Source organism: Clytia hemisphaerica, unplaced genomic scaffold (assembly GCF_902728285.1).
Source record: "Clytia hemisphaerica strain Z4C2 unplaced genomic scaffold, Clytia hemisphaerica genome assembly, whole genome shotgun sequence".
In the NCBI taxonomy this organism is placed as follows: domain Eukaryota; kingdom Metazoa; phylum Cnidaria; class Hydrozoa; order Leptothecata; family Clytiidae; genus Clytia; species Clytia hemisphaerica.
In genome coordinates, this window is record NW_027103684.1 from 6,281 (window position 1) to 20,462 (window position 14,182).

Below are 14,182 nucleotides of genomic sequence, written 5' to 3' on the forward strand. Positions count from 1 at the left end.
TTCTGCTTGGCTTTTTAAACTTTATGTCTATTGGTTTGTTGGTTCTTTTTCGCATAAAATTCTCATTTCTTGACAGGATGTTTGATTGGTTTGATTTATATATTTAGAAAAATTAAAAAAAAACGTATAATTATAAAATTATTAGTGCCTTTTTATGTTTCATCTTTATTTTATTTAGTATTTTCAACACTTTCTCTCCTTGAGGTCAGATCTCTGATCTTCACCAATATAAATTTTACCAAATACTATTCCTAGTAATATAGGGGAGTGCTACACACTCCAATCATCATAATAAATTATCAACCAGAAATCATTTCCTTGCAAGTGCCCGGTTGCACAACTCATCCAAAGACAGTCCACTCGAATAAGGCTCATAGTATAGCCTGGAGGTCTATAAACCCGAGTCAAATCGAAACATCCGATTAAATTTGAGAGATGGCCCAAAATCGACTTTCTCGCCCGAGCTCCAAATTTCGAAAAACGAGGAAATAAGCTTAATTCTCAATAGATTTCGACCATGATTGTAGATATCGTACTTTTACTAAAGAATATGCCGTGCGTTAGGTAGGAAATCCTACCTAGGCCACGTGACATTACAAATGAATTTTATTATTGCTAAATGCTCTTTAAAGACTAGTTTATTGACGTGCTTATCTAGTAGTAATACCACTATTCTAAAAAAACTCCAATCAAAGATTTCTATTCGCTAGGGTTGAGAAAATGTCCCTCAAGGGTCAATATATATTTTGTAATATTTGAAATGTGGCGAGGTAGGAATGAATATTTGTCGTCTGGCCTTTAATTTTCAGCTTTGCGGAAAGAGCCGCCCCCTTCAAGCGGCACCCCTATATCACTGGAGAGGGAGGAAGAGTATAAGAAGCCTAATGGGCCATTCCATTTTATATTAATACATGGGGTGGACGAACATTTGCAATGGGTAATCGGGGAAGAATTTCCAAGGGGCATAAAGGTGTATTTTTGATTTTTTCTAGGGGTAAAAATGTAATTCTAAAATTCCCAGGGGTCAAAAGACTTTTAGTTCGTCCATCCTCACTTTAAGTTATGAAAAAAAATTTCCAAGGGTTCTTTTTCAAGTTTTGCCATTTTCCAGGGGGTATCCACACATTTCTAAGAATTATTTTTGCCTTAAAAAGGTTCGTCCATCCCCCATGTATGGAAATTTGATGGAACAGCCCAATAAACAGAATAAAGTGTTTGAACGTTTGAAAAGTTATTTGGAATTACAGTTGACTCTCGCTAATTCGAACTCGAACGGAAAATTTCATTTGTTCGAATTATAGAAAGTATTTTGGGAGTGATTTTACTTGACGGGGATTGAAAACAAGTTCGAATTATAGAAAGATTGGAATAATAGAAGTTCAATTAAGTGAGAGTTTACTGTAGTGAAAAATCCAAATGAAAATGAACCAATATTTCGAAAGTATTTCAAATTCACCAAGTAGGAGTGAATATCAGTTGAGCTTGAAGATGAAATGCTAACGAAGGATGACAAAAGAAGAGATTTACTCGTGAATTTTCACACCTGGACTATTTTTTCCTTTTCGGTTTCTCATTTTTAATCTTCACAATTCATGTTTCTTTTTTAACTAACTCTAGTGTATTTAGGGGATAGATCAGAGGGGATTAAGTTTCCACAACACAACACCATGAGAAATAGTATTTGACATTTAGAGCATTGACCTGGCAGAACTGGCAGGAATTCTTCGTTTCTTTTGTGAGAAAATTTAGAAACCTTTTTTTTATATAAAAATGGTGTAAATCCATTTCAACATGGATATTCTTAACTTTTTTGGGAAAATCATCCTAAAACATTCTTACAGCATTCTTAGGTTAGGATCCTAATTCAGACTAGATTTAACATTTAGTACACACGTCTCAAGCATAAAATGGCATTTGTGAAAAGGAGTGAGCCTTACATGGGGGTAATTGACAATTTACAATTGAAAATGCTCTAAAATTGGCATTCTTAGCTTCAGTAGCCAAATTCCATGATGGTGATATTCTTAGCATTATTCTTAACTTTTTTGGCCATTTTCATCATGGACATTCTTATAAAGTGTATTCTTATAAAAAAAAGCGTGTACGGTAATAATCCCTCCTTTAATGGAGGCTCTATCTGGTATCGAGCATCTCCTGTATTGATTTGCTCACCAAACAAATAATTGATATTTACCTTTTAGACAATTTTAAGCAAAATAATAACATCATCAATCTCAGAGATCACGCGACAAACATGAAACGAAAGCCGAAAAAGCAGACAAGCCGAAGTATGAGTAAAGATGAAGAGCAAGTCCACCTGTTATCAGAAACAGATACTTCCGATAATAGTTCTCCTTACCGTGAGAAAAAAAACAACGAACGCCAGAAACGGTAAGATATGTTTGCTGGCTCTCAGGCTCCGCTACAAGCAAGTAAGTCTGCGACCACAGTCGGAGGCGACCCAAAGGCTCCTCTTTCGATAGCTATCTACCCAAAGGTAGGGGAGGGCCCCACTCCTCCCTGGATTGCTCAACTTACCCTTGATCCTTCTCTTAATTGCTGAGCATCAATTAGAGAGGCATCAAGTACTATTTTGAGAATCTTTGGTATGACCTGGCTGGGCGTTGAACCCACAACCTTGCGAACCATTAGCCAGATGCTCTACCACTGCACTACGGTCGCTATAAGCGCGCTTTAGAGATTATGGACTTATTTTGGCGAGGATTAATTGGCAAGATATATCAAATTAAATACCAACCTAGTTGATATAAAGTAATTTTATTCTCCAAATTAAATTCCTGCTGTAAGTAATCCTTAAACCACTACAACACCAACAAGCTATACTTTCTGGTTTTTTTTCTGCAATTTTGCGAGCTCTGTCAGTATCCTTGAGTTTTGTTTTGTGTTTTGTTTCTACAATTTTACGGTTTTACAATCTGCAATTTTGTGAGCTCTGTCAGTATTCTTGAGTTGTTTTTTTTGTGTGTTTTGTTTCTACAGCATATTTTTTTCATAGAATATAATTATCTTTTTATTTAAATATGATTATTTTTACATAGGACGAATAGCCATTGTAAAATATGGAAGAGCCTGAAAGACAATTGATAATAAATAATAAAATAATAAAATCCAGAGAGATTTTCAAAGATATTTTAAGAAGGGTTTACCTTTGAGGGAAACTGGGAGTCTTTAACTTGACGGGTCTTTAAGACAAATGTCAACATGTTTTTGTACACTCCCTTCATTATTATGAGACAACGTTTATTTATCGTCCATAAAGTTTGTTTGACATCAGAATAAATAAACGTCCTTGGACGTCAGATGGGAGTTGAAGTAATGTCGAGCCAGATTGGTATAGACTAGCAAACTAGTCTGTTAATTAATCATGTCAGAGGGTGGGAACATAAAGGCGGTGGGCGGTTGCTAGAATAGGAGCTGAGTAGGAGAATGAGCAAAAGTTGGTGAGAGGCTGCTGATTAACAGCTTTCAGCCCTCTCCGCCGACAAAATCTCTTCCTACGCTTACCTAACTCGCTCACTTGTCCCGCGTGATACCGTTCCAGCCCGACTGACGTGCCAGTCAATTTACTTCTATTTCAGCTATCTTCAACGATTGGATTCAAAAGTGGACATGTCAGCACCAGAAGCTAACGACACGTCATTTGAGGATGTCCCTGTAATGATCATTTGTCCTCATTGTCGAATGAAAGTCGTCACAAAGACTAGTTACAGCAAAAAGAAACCTTGTTGGTGAGCAGAGTTTTTGAGCTACAAAATCTTTGAAGCCTTCGGACGTTCTTAACTGTTTGAGTAGTTTCAAGCCTAAAATGTTCTCAAAACGTTCTTACGAGTATTTTTGTGCAGTGCAGAAATGAGCTTAACATTTGTTTAATTAATATTTTAGCCATGAAAGCTAAAACTATGGCTCTTATACAGTTTGTTCTTATAAAAAACGTGTAAGCATCAATTCTCATCGTAATTTTCATAAAAAACCGCCTAATCTAACTCCTTGTCGTACCAGAAATTAACAAAAACTTTTCTTAAAAAGACACCCCCTTCTCACAGACCCAGTAGGACTTTTTCAAAGAGTGGGGGTAAAAAATAATGGAATTAAGCAAGATATCTTTTGTGGATAGGCATTTAAATTTTGTTTTCAAATCAGAAAATTTAGTGGGGATGGGAAGAATAGCATAATAGTTTACAGTGAAGATTATTTGATTATCTTCAATGGGACAAAAATTGGACGATAATTTTAAATCAGGGACGATATTATGGCCGCAATTCTTTCATTGGAAAGGGTCCCAGTGGGTCTGTGAGAAGGCGGGGGTGTAAAAAGCAACAGAAAAAAAGAGCTGCTGACAATTTAATTAATATTGCACTTTAAACAACAGTCAGTGAATGGAAATTTATCTGCACAACTTAAGCTTATTAAGTTTTGAGCTTTTTTCCAATCCCCTTTTATTCCGACTCCCCCTCCCGGCTATTAGCATAGGTACCCGAGAGTAAACGATTAAACTTCCATCGCCATTTCTTTTTTGTAGTTTCTGCTGCTGTTCCCAAGAAATCCTCATGATGTTTAAACCGGTTCGACACAATTGTCCGAAATGTAATCAACGGATTGCCAAATATAACCGATTCGGATTCAATTTTCGAAGTCATTACAAAGTTTATGAGGAGAAAAGTAAAGTCAATCAACCAATCGTTGAAGAAGAAAAAATGCAGAATAATAATAATAATGATTTCAGTGTGACCACGCCTCAAGAAAAACAACTGAGTGATAAAGAAATGTTATCACCCGTGGACAGTCCATCTATAAAGAAACCTACTGCTGTAAACAAACCACAAAATAAAACGAAAAAATTTAAAATCTCACCAAAAAGTCGAAGCAAGTCTACAAGCTCAACGTGACAACCTCGTGTTGTGGGTTTTCAAAATGATTAATTTTAGTTGATTTGAGAATTGTTTTATTCCAATTGGGAATGGATTGGACAAAATCTATTATTTCATTGACTGTCACCAAACAAAACAAGACACGGAACAAATAGCATTCTGGGCATTGAACAAAGGCTAGATAATTTTTTGATAATTTATGTCCCGGAGATTATCAAGAACGAACGAATCGTTGAGTTAAAAGCCTTTGCCTGGCCCAAACAAAGGTTCTAGTGAACTATTGATCAGTGTCCAGCAGTAGCGTAGACAGGAGGGGTGCAAAATTTGTGTAGGAGAGCAGACTTTTATGACACAGTAACTATCTATTCATATTATAAAAAGATAATTACTGTGTCATAAAAGTCTGCTCTCCTACACAAATTTTGCGCCCCTCCTGTCTACGCTACTGTCCAGTCCTGAATTATCTTACACGGATATCGAAAATTATAGCACCAATAATGTGAGAAAGTGAAGAAATATTTAATATGGGTGACCATGCACTTTCAGAAACCATGATCAGCTGACAACTCCAGATAAAACAAAATGAAAGCAAGTCCAAAAAATGATATCCTGGTTCCATGATACTCAAATGAAAGCAAAATGTTTGATTTTTCAAAAAGCTATATTTCGAACTAAACTTAGTACATCTTAGTACATATATGCGTGAAATATTTTACTTTCCGGACTAACTTTCATTTTATTGACTATCAGCCATTGCAAGAGAAAGATAAGTGAGTCTTGGTCTCGAATCGGATTCAAGGTATTCAAGGCGACCGGAGACAAGCACATTAAAAATTGATTGGTTACAATTACACGTAGTAAAATAATCACTTTTTCGTACAATTTTAACAATTGTTGTAGATAGGTACATGCACATTTTTAGAAGATAGTGAAAAATTCGAAAAGAATAATTTCTTAAGCTGTAAAGGAATTTCTTGTTTTTTATAGAGCAGAGAAAAATTTTTCTGAGTCAAAATGCTCAATGGCATATCCTCATGTCAGGGGTAAGTTATACATTCTTCATGCTTTTTAGTATATGTTTCATTTCATCATATACATTAAGATGAACGCTCTAAAATCAGTCTTAACCCCCATGAGAATTTGGAAGTAACCATTAACAACCTGGAAAGCCACCAGGTACCCCCTTTAACTAAAAACTACACTGAAAATTTTTTTTCGCTTTTCGTTTTTGGCAAATGGACAAATTACGAAGTTCTACATTTTTCGGACCATTTCGACATTCTGGGGCAACCAAAATATGCAGCCAATATTTTTTTATTTCCGACAGTCAGTAAATTGTTTAAAGCTTTTTCTGAAAGATGAGCGGATGAAAATAAATAAAACCTAAGATTACGCAGTTCAGCAGAAAAGTTTACCACCTTTAAATGAAAGCATTAACTTTTTTGAACTATACATATCCTACCAAATATAAGGTTTCACTAAGTCTCGCTACAGCTCGGACATGCACAGGGGACGCCAGAAGGTTCGAGTTATAGAAACTGAACCATAAATCTTAGCAAACTATTTAGGTCCGAAAAGGACACAATTTTATTGAAACAAGAATATAATCCCTCTACAACTCGCACGGACACCGCCCAGAGGTTCAAGTTGTTGAAACTCCACCGTATATGTTAACCCAAGACAAATCTCCGAAAAGGACGCGATTTTATTGAAACCTCAAACAGAAAATATATAATCCCTTAATTTTTAACTCGAAACAAAACTTTGTTCCTCCCTTTGAATAATATTTTGAAAATGTCCAAATTAGTGCTAAGGATAGAACGAGACTTTAAAGTATATTTCATGCTTATTTAACATTTTTCACAAAATATTAGTAAGAGAAAAAAACTTTTTGCAATAAGAAAAAACCTTTTAAGCCTTCTTAGCTTTCATCTCGTCACGGATTAAGAAGAATTATGCAGTTAGAAGGAAAAAACGGAGGATTTGAACTATTTTCACTTCAATTTTCTATTCCGAGAGTGTTAAGTTCGAAGATGGTTGTGAGTTCGTTGATGGTGACACGAAATGGCGAAAAAGCTTGACAAAAAATCGTATAGAGTATTGGGTAGCTAGTTTAACCTGGGGGGGGGGACACTCATATGGTCCGAGACCCTCGAAATGCACTGTAAGGGTGTAATTTTGATAGAGTGCACTACAAGGGTCTTCTTTTAGCTGGATACACTGTAAGGGTGTGTTTGGGGACTGCTTGTCTTGCAAGTCTGGCAATAAAAATGTGTTGAATCTTTATAGTTTTGACTCCCTCAGCATTTGCAGGTGGCTTCAGCAAAATAACATATGAAATCAAACTGCACTGTAAAGGTATATTTTCATTGCTTTGATTAATTTTCGCGGGTATAAGATTTAAGTATTGGGCTGCTAACACAAAATTAACGTGTATAAATCTAAAGCCACCCTAAACTTTCTCTCAGCAAATATTCTAAGACTTTAAGCTCGGAATCGTGCTATTCAACTCAAGCTTCTATTATTCGAATCAGCTCCCATCAAACACTTGGCAGACTGCAAAGTTTTAAAAGTTTTTTGAGCCTGGGAGTCGACAAGATCTCTTTCTATTCTTCTGAACTTTTGTATACAAATGGAATATTTGGCCCCCGTCGCACAGCCCCGGTGGAAAGTTTTTCGTCAGTGGGGATTAAAATTCCTATTGAAATCCCAATGGGGATAGAAATTCTATTGTTCCAAGGTTTAAAAATCCAGTGGGGATGGGTTAGGATTGCAATTTCTGAACATTAAGGGGATGAAATCAAAGTCAATTTTTCAGTGGGGCTAAAATTTTAGGGTATTTTCCCACCGGGGACGAAACTTTTGCTAAATTTTCCATTGGGGTTGGGGTCCCAGCGGGTCTGTGACACAGGGGTGTAATATTTGACCACATTATAGCGCAACTTGGTTGCGTATAAAGTCAAAAGAGTATTCTTGTACATTCAAATGGGAGATTTGGCTAATTTATAGCGTGGAATTGGTTTGTATAAAGTTAAAACACTGCCGTAACATTGCCGTATTTTCCAGCGGTCAAAGTAAGGTTTTTCAATAGCAATGAAGTCCGTAAAAAGCTGCCATATTTTGTGCGAAAATCAGTATTTAGCTCGTTTCGGAATCGACTTTGGCCAGGCCTTAGAAGCGGACCCCCTCGCGAAAATGTCTTCAAATAGATCCAACTTTCGAATGGAATTCATGTGGTTGCGCCCTAAAAAAGTTGTCGCGGATCCTAAGGTTTGGCCCTCTCGAAACGAAGGAAGATATGACGTAGCCTGGAAATTATTGGACACAAAGGTTGCTTATCCAATTAAGAAACAAAAAGATTATATCTAATTTTCGAAGAAACTGTTTCAAAAAAAAAACAACTATTATGTAACCCGAGTGTCGGATTTGAAAGTGGGATTTTCTTTAGATAGAAATCTGTTTATCAAGCTATAATCGTATAAAAAGCCTATTCTCCCAGTTAAAAGAAATGGGGAATTTTACATGGAAAGGCGGTCTGATAGGCGGTAGTTTATCGTTTGATACGGAATAAAAGATACACCATTTATAAGAAAAGTGACTCTAGAAATCGTTAGTAATTGAACTACTACATTTAACTTTTTTGATTTCAGCATGGAATGGGAAAGGCTTGATACCATAAATTCTCAAACATATCGATTCTCCAGCAAAACCAGTTTTGCGTATTATTGTGATTAGTTTATCATTTAGCTTTCGCTATTTTCCGTCTCTTATCGTTACTTAGGTATAAGTTTCCCAAAAAACTATTTCCCCTTTTCCAAAAATGAAATTTCTTATAGAGTAAAAAGACTTTGTTGAGTTTGCAAATCACTGAAAGTCTTTTCTTTTTCGTTTCATTTCTTTGATTTTAGCTTAGCGGACAAAATGTTTATTTTCGCGGGATTAATTTTTTAAGAACAGAAAATGTGATGAGTTTGAGAATGTAGTTTGGTATTCATTCTTATAAGAATGTTTCTCTGAAAAGGAAACTTCGAGAAAAAACAACACATACAGTCGAGTCCCCATGACTCGAACACGCACGAGTAACACAAATTTGTTCGAATTTTGGAAATTTTATAAGGCATTGTTGACTAGTGACTAGAAAACCTAAAAAAAACGTGTTCGAGGAAAAGGGACTCCTCTGCAATGGGCTTTTCCAGAAAAAAACCGTACACCCCCTGTTGAGGAGCTCCAATCTTTTGTGAACTAACCCCTTGGAATGCCAGGCAATTTTAGGATCATACCCCTCTGGAATTCCGAATTTTTACAGATTTTCAATCATTACCCCCATGGAATTCCACTTATTTTTGACGGATTTTTGTCTGCTGCTAGGGAATTCCACTGCATTTCAAACCATACCCCCTTGGAATGGAAATGGACCTCCTCAACAGGGGGTGCACGTTTTTTTCTGGAAAAGCCCAATTAAAATGGAGCTGGTTGTGTTCTTTCTGGTCACTGCCGCGTGCAACAATTCTTCAAGTTTTCAGGTTAGCAATACAACACGTTTTCAGGCAGTTTTAAACCAAAAAATGTTCTCAGCATGTTCTTATTTTCACCAATTTGTGAGTAATTTTATCCATTTTTCTAAGAAATCGGGAGTTTCAGAATCAACAAAGCCTTAAAATGTTCTTGAAAACGTTTAAAAATCGAAAACATCTTAAAAGTTTGGTTGATGCTTTTTCGCTGAAGCCTCTATAAGGGTCGGTTGTCGGTTGCTTTGTCACAAGCATCTCTAAAGAGGAGTTACAAAAACTCATTTGAGCCTTAAAGGCTTTGTTTTTAAATAAGAGTGATATCGTTTGCGTACTTTTCACATTGGATTGACACAGATGTGGAGCAAGGTTGTTCAGAAAGAGGGAAAGAAAAAGATTTTTTTGTTTATTCAGCACAATATCATAAGAGGGAGACACCATCCTGGTATGAAATATGTGCCTGATATGAAACGGGAACACTTATGTAAAAATAAAACCTTTAAAAGATTTTCTTTTTGAAAATTGAGATGAACAATAACGGCACGGACAATGCAAATAATTATAGTCACTAAAAGTTTCCTAAATAGGAAATTTTCTTTAGATCTTAATTTCCTATTTAGGAAATTTTTGAGGATCTTTATTGCCTATTTAGGTAATTTTTAGAGGTTTTTGGCTATATCTAAGTAATACGAAGCAGTTTTTTTGTCTCACGAGGCTAATTTCTTCAAAATTTTCCAAGAATTTCGAATATCTAGACAAAATCAGTCGGAAATCAGCCAATCAGCTCGTTTTTGCAAAAAACTACAAAATTTCCTTTTTAGGAAATATTTCAGAGGTCAAATTTCCTAAATAGGAGATTTTCAACCTTACAATTTTCATAGAATTTCCTTTTTAGGAAATAATTTCCTAATCAGGAAACTTTTAGCGTTGAAAGGCAAAAAAAATGAATAAAATATATTGTGAATTTCACGATTTCGTAAAATTCCCGTTACACTTTCTAATTTTCTTATAAAAAGATATGATCATTTCAGAGCTTTGACAAGATAAAGCCCTTCCCATATTTTCCCTAAATTATATAGATATACGTTTAGAAGATAGAAAAAGAACAACAAATCGATTTATACGCGTAAAATCGATAGCTCATATGGCGCTTTATAAAAATTATGTTTTTTTATCATGGAAATATCGATACTACAACCGAGAAGAGAATTTCATGGCTTAATTGTTATTCTTCTTAAATCATTTTCATGTTAACATATAAGATCACGGATCATATTTTTGATATTACAGTTACCCAGGTGGCACACAACGTTGTTTTAACGTTCAAATAACGTTATTTGGACGTTATGAATGCCAAATGGACGTTGTTTTGACGTTGTGTGCCGGCTTGGCAAAGAGCTCTCTAGTTTGTAAAAGTGAGAATTGGTTTATTTGATTTTTTCAGTGGGGACAAAAATTTAAACGATATTTTCCACCGGGGTCGATATTTTGTCCAATTTTTCCAGTGGGAAGGGGTGGCCAGTGGGTCTGTGATAAGGGGGTGTTTTTATTGTTATCGATATGGGATTTCATTTTCACGTTAATATAATTTCCCAATATCTTGGAGAGGAAAGTTCACGAAATGTAGAACAGCGCGTTTACATCTTTTAAAGATTCTAAATCGTCAAAACTTTCTATACGTGTGAAATTGTTGAGATCTAAGATTGTGAAATGTGGGACACGGATTAGTTAGTTTCCTTCATAAATTTGATCTAAATATTCTAATTGCGCCAATAAATTTCGAAATTCTCGTACAGACACACATCAAAAGATTCAATAAAACTGTTTGAAAGAAGTTGATTTTAATTCGGAAAGAAATTTCTTAAGACGAACTGTTACTTAGAGGCTTATATAATTGGTTTTTGGTCAAGTATTTCCAAACATTTTTCCAAGCAAATACTTGTAACAAGATAACAAATTTTCAAAGCAAAATAAATCTTTAAATATTGTAAAATCCCTAAGAGCTTATTTCATCATTTTTATCTTTCTCAGTTTTGAATAATTTCGATTTTCGAGAAGAAAATTCTGAATTTTTCTTTACGATTTTGTAAAGCGTGTATTAGTATTACGACCAGTCATATTTTTTAAAAGAAAGAATTACAATCACAAGCTTAGCAGCGCCAGAAGATGTTAAAATTTTTCAACAATTCTTTTGAATATTTTTGAATATTTTGGAGCAAGCATTTTCAATGGAAAACAAGGAAATGATTGAAGACCGGCTCAATATAAAACTAAATTTTTCCTGATGATGGGTTTCTAGTTTAGAATTTGAAAACGAGCGAAAAAAGAGCTCATTTTAATAGAATTATTTCCAACCTAAAGCCTAAAAAAGACCATCTTGGCTAACGAACAGAATCGATTATCTTATTTGATTGGAAGAGATAAAACATTTTTGAATTAGGAATTCAAAAGATGGTTGAAAGTAATGGTGGGAGTTCGAAAAAACATAAAGATGATTTGCTTATGACAACAAGTTGAAAGCCTCTAGATACACCTTTTCGACCGTAGCTGTTTTACCACCCTAAAGCCCTTGCAGCCTTTTTTTCGCATCTATAGACAGTAGAAAATAGTGTAAATAAAGGATTGGATCGAGTTTGGGGGGATACTTAAATAATAGATTGGCGCACGCCACGCACCTGACTGCGCGACTACGGTCGAAAAGGTGTATTCATGATATGCAACATTGCAATGTCTTCTACGGACCCAAAAGCTGATTGGTTGAAAGTGACGTATTGACTGATTTTACGTCACTTACAACCAAACAGCTGTTGGGTCCGTGATGTAATGTCAGAAGACATTGCAATGGTTCAATAATCACCTCGATTGCGAAGTTATTTCAGGATTTAGGATTACGTAGTCTAATAAAAATATTTTCAGTCAAAAGTGTTACTGTATTCTCTTATGACGTTACTCGCCATATGGTTACTACTTTAAAGCGAAGGGAGACATGGAAACTAATATTAAAAACGATATATTTATTCTAGTTTCAAGATTTTCGAATACACGCTTTTTCTTTATAAGAATGATGTAAATCCATTTCATCATGGATATTCTTAACGTTTTTGGGGAAATCATCCTAAAATATTCTTACAGCATTCTTAGGTTATGATCCTAATAATCCTAATTCAGACTAGATTAAACGTTTAGTACATATGTCTCAAGCATAAAATGGCACTTTTGTAAAAGCAGTGAGCCTAACTTGGGCCTAAACTTGGGGATAATTGATAATTTATAATTGAAAATGCTCTTAAAATGGCATTCTTAGCTTTAGTAGCAAAATTCCATGATGGTGATATTCTTAGCATATTCTTAGTTTTTTGGTCATTTTCATTATGGATATTCTTATAAAGTGTATTCTTATAAAGAAGCGTGTATTCTGACTTATTGTCCTCTTTTGCATTATACCCCATATTGAGCTCGAAAATTAAATTTCAAAATAGATTTTTTTTCGTCAAGCGTGGTAGGATAAGGAAATTATTGCGTTTTACAAGGTGCTGACGTTCTTTCCTTTTTGAAGGTATTTTAGGGTAGAAATTATTGCTATATTATTGCTATATTAGAATTAAATTTTGCAATTTACTGATTATAAAAGAGCTTCAAAAATTAAAACTGCAAGAGAATAAGGACATATACTGATGAAAGGTTCAAAGTATCTCTGGTTATGTTCAAAATGGTGACTCTTAAATAAACACCCATCTTAGAGGGGTGGCATTTATTCGAAGAGGGCGTTTATTCGAAGGGTGAGTGTGTGCTTATTTGAGGGGGCATTTATTGAACATTTTATCTTCGAGGACGCGCGTTTATTCAAGGGAGCGTTAATTCGAAATAATACCGTACTAGTCGCGCGGCTGAGGTTGAAAAAAGTGGCTAGAAAATGATTTTCGTGATACACCTCTTAGATTCACTTTTTCGATGGAAACTCTCGAATTAGTATATGTAGATTTCAAATCAAAAAGTTTCCACGATATTATCGTGCAAGTAACGAGTAAATGGCGTTTTTTGCGTTTCCAGGCAAAATTGCAAGGCCTGGAAATTCATGATTTTTTGGGGGTCTTCAAATTAAAAAAAGACCTATATCACATGATAGAGCTCTTCAAACTGAGCAAAAAAGTGTATTACACCAAATTCCCAACTTCTCTAGATCAAAAGTTATGGGCCTATTTGTGGTCAAAAAGGTGTTTAATTTTGCATAAATTAATGCAGATTGTGGGGAAATTCCCTGTTTTCCATCAGTTTTTTTCCACAAATAGGCCAATAAATTTTGATCTAGAGAAGTTGGGACTTTGGTGTAATACACTTTTTTGCTCAGTTTGAAGAGCTCTATCATGTGATATAGGTCTTTTTTAATTGAAGACCCCCAAAATCATGAATTTCCAGGCCTTGCAATTTTGCCTGGAAACGCAAAAATCGCCAATTACTCGTTAAAAAAAATTTTATTCAGTTATTTCTTAAATGAGCTAAATAGTATACTTAAAGACAGAAACATCATAGAATTATAGTATTTTTGAACGAATATTTGTAAATTTTTAAACGAACATGCACCATTTAAGACAAGGTTAATCCGTGCTAATAATAAGCAACATGTCACCAAAGACCTCAGGAAAGCTATTATGCTCCGATCAAAACTTAAAAATATAGCAAATAAATCCAAGAATCCTGAAGATGTTGTTTCGTTATAAGCGTCAGAAACAACTTGTCGTTAATATGAATAGGAAAGAAAAGAAATCTTTCTTCAGCAAAAATGAC

At 35.0% G+C, this 14,182-nt stretch overlaps 1 protein-coding gene across 1 annotated transcript; it reads left to right on the forward strand.

Moving 5' to 3' along the window:
* The first annotated feature begins 2,205 nt into the window (after positions 1–2,205).
* On the forward strand, positions 2,206–5,253 carry LOC136803818 (uncharacterized). Its single transcript, XM_067060544.1, has 3 exons — positions 2,206–2,391; positions 3,600–3,749; positions 4,541–5,253. The coding sequence occupies exons 1-3, from the start codon at positions 2,255–2,257 to the stop codon at positions 4,905–4,907; spliced, it is 654 nt and encodes a 217-aa protein (XP_066916645.1). The 5' UTR covers positions 2,206–2,254; the 3' UTR covers positions 4,908–5,253.
* The last annotated feature ends 8,929 nt before the right edge of the window (positions 5,254–14,182 follow it).

Coding starts and splice junctions, on each gene's coding strand:
- LOC136803818 (XM_067060544.1), top strand. CDS start 2,255: ATGAAACGAAAGCCGAAAAAGCAGACAAGCCGAAGTATGAGTAAAGAT. Junction 2,392..3,599: donor AACAACGAACGCCAGAAACG/GTAAGATATGTT, acceptor CTTCTATTTCAG/CTATCTTCAACGATTGGATT. Junction 3,750..4,540: donor AGCAAAAAGAAACCTTGTTG/GTGAGCAGAGTT, acceptor TCTTTTTTGTAG/TTTCTGCTGCTGTTCCCAAG.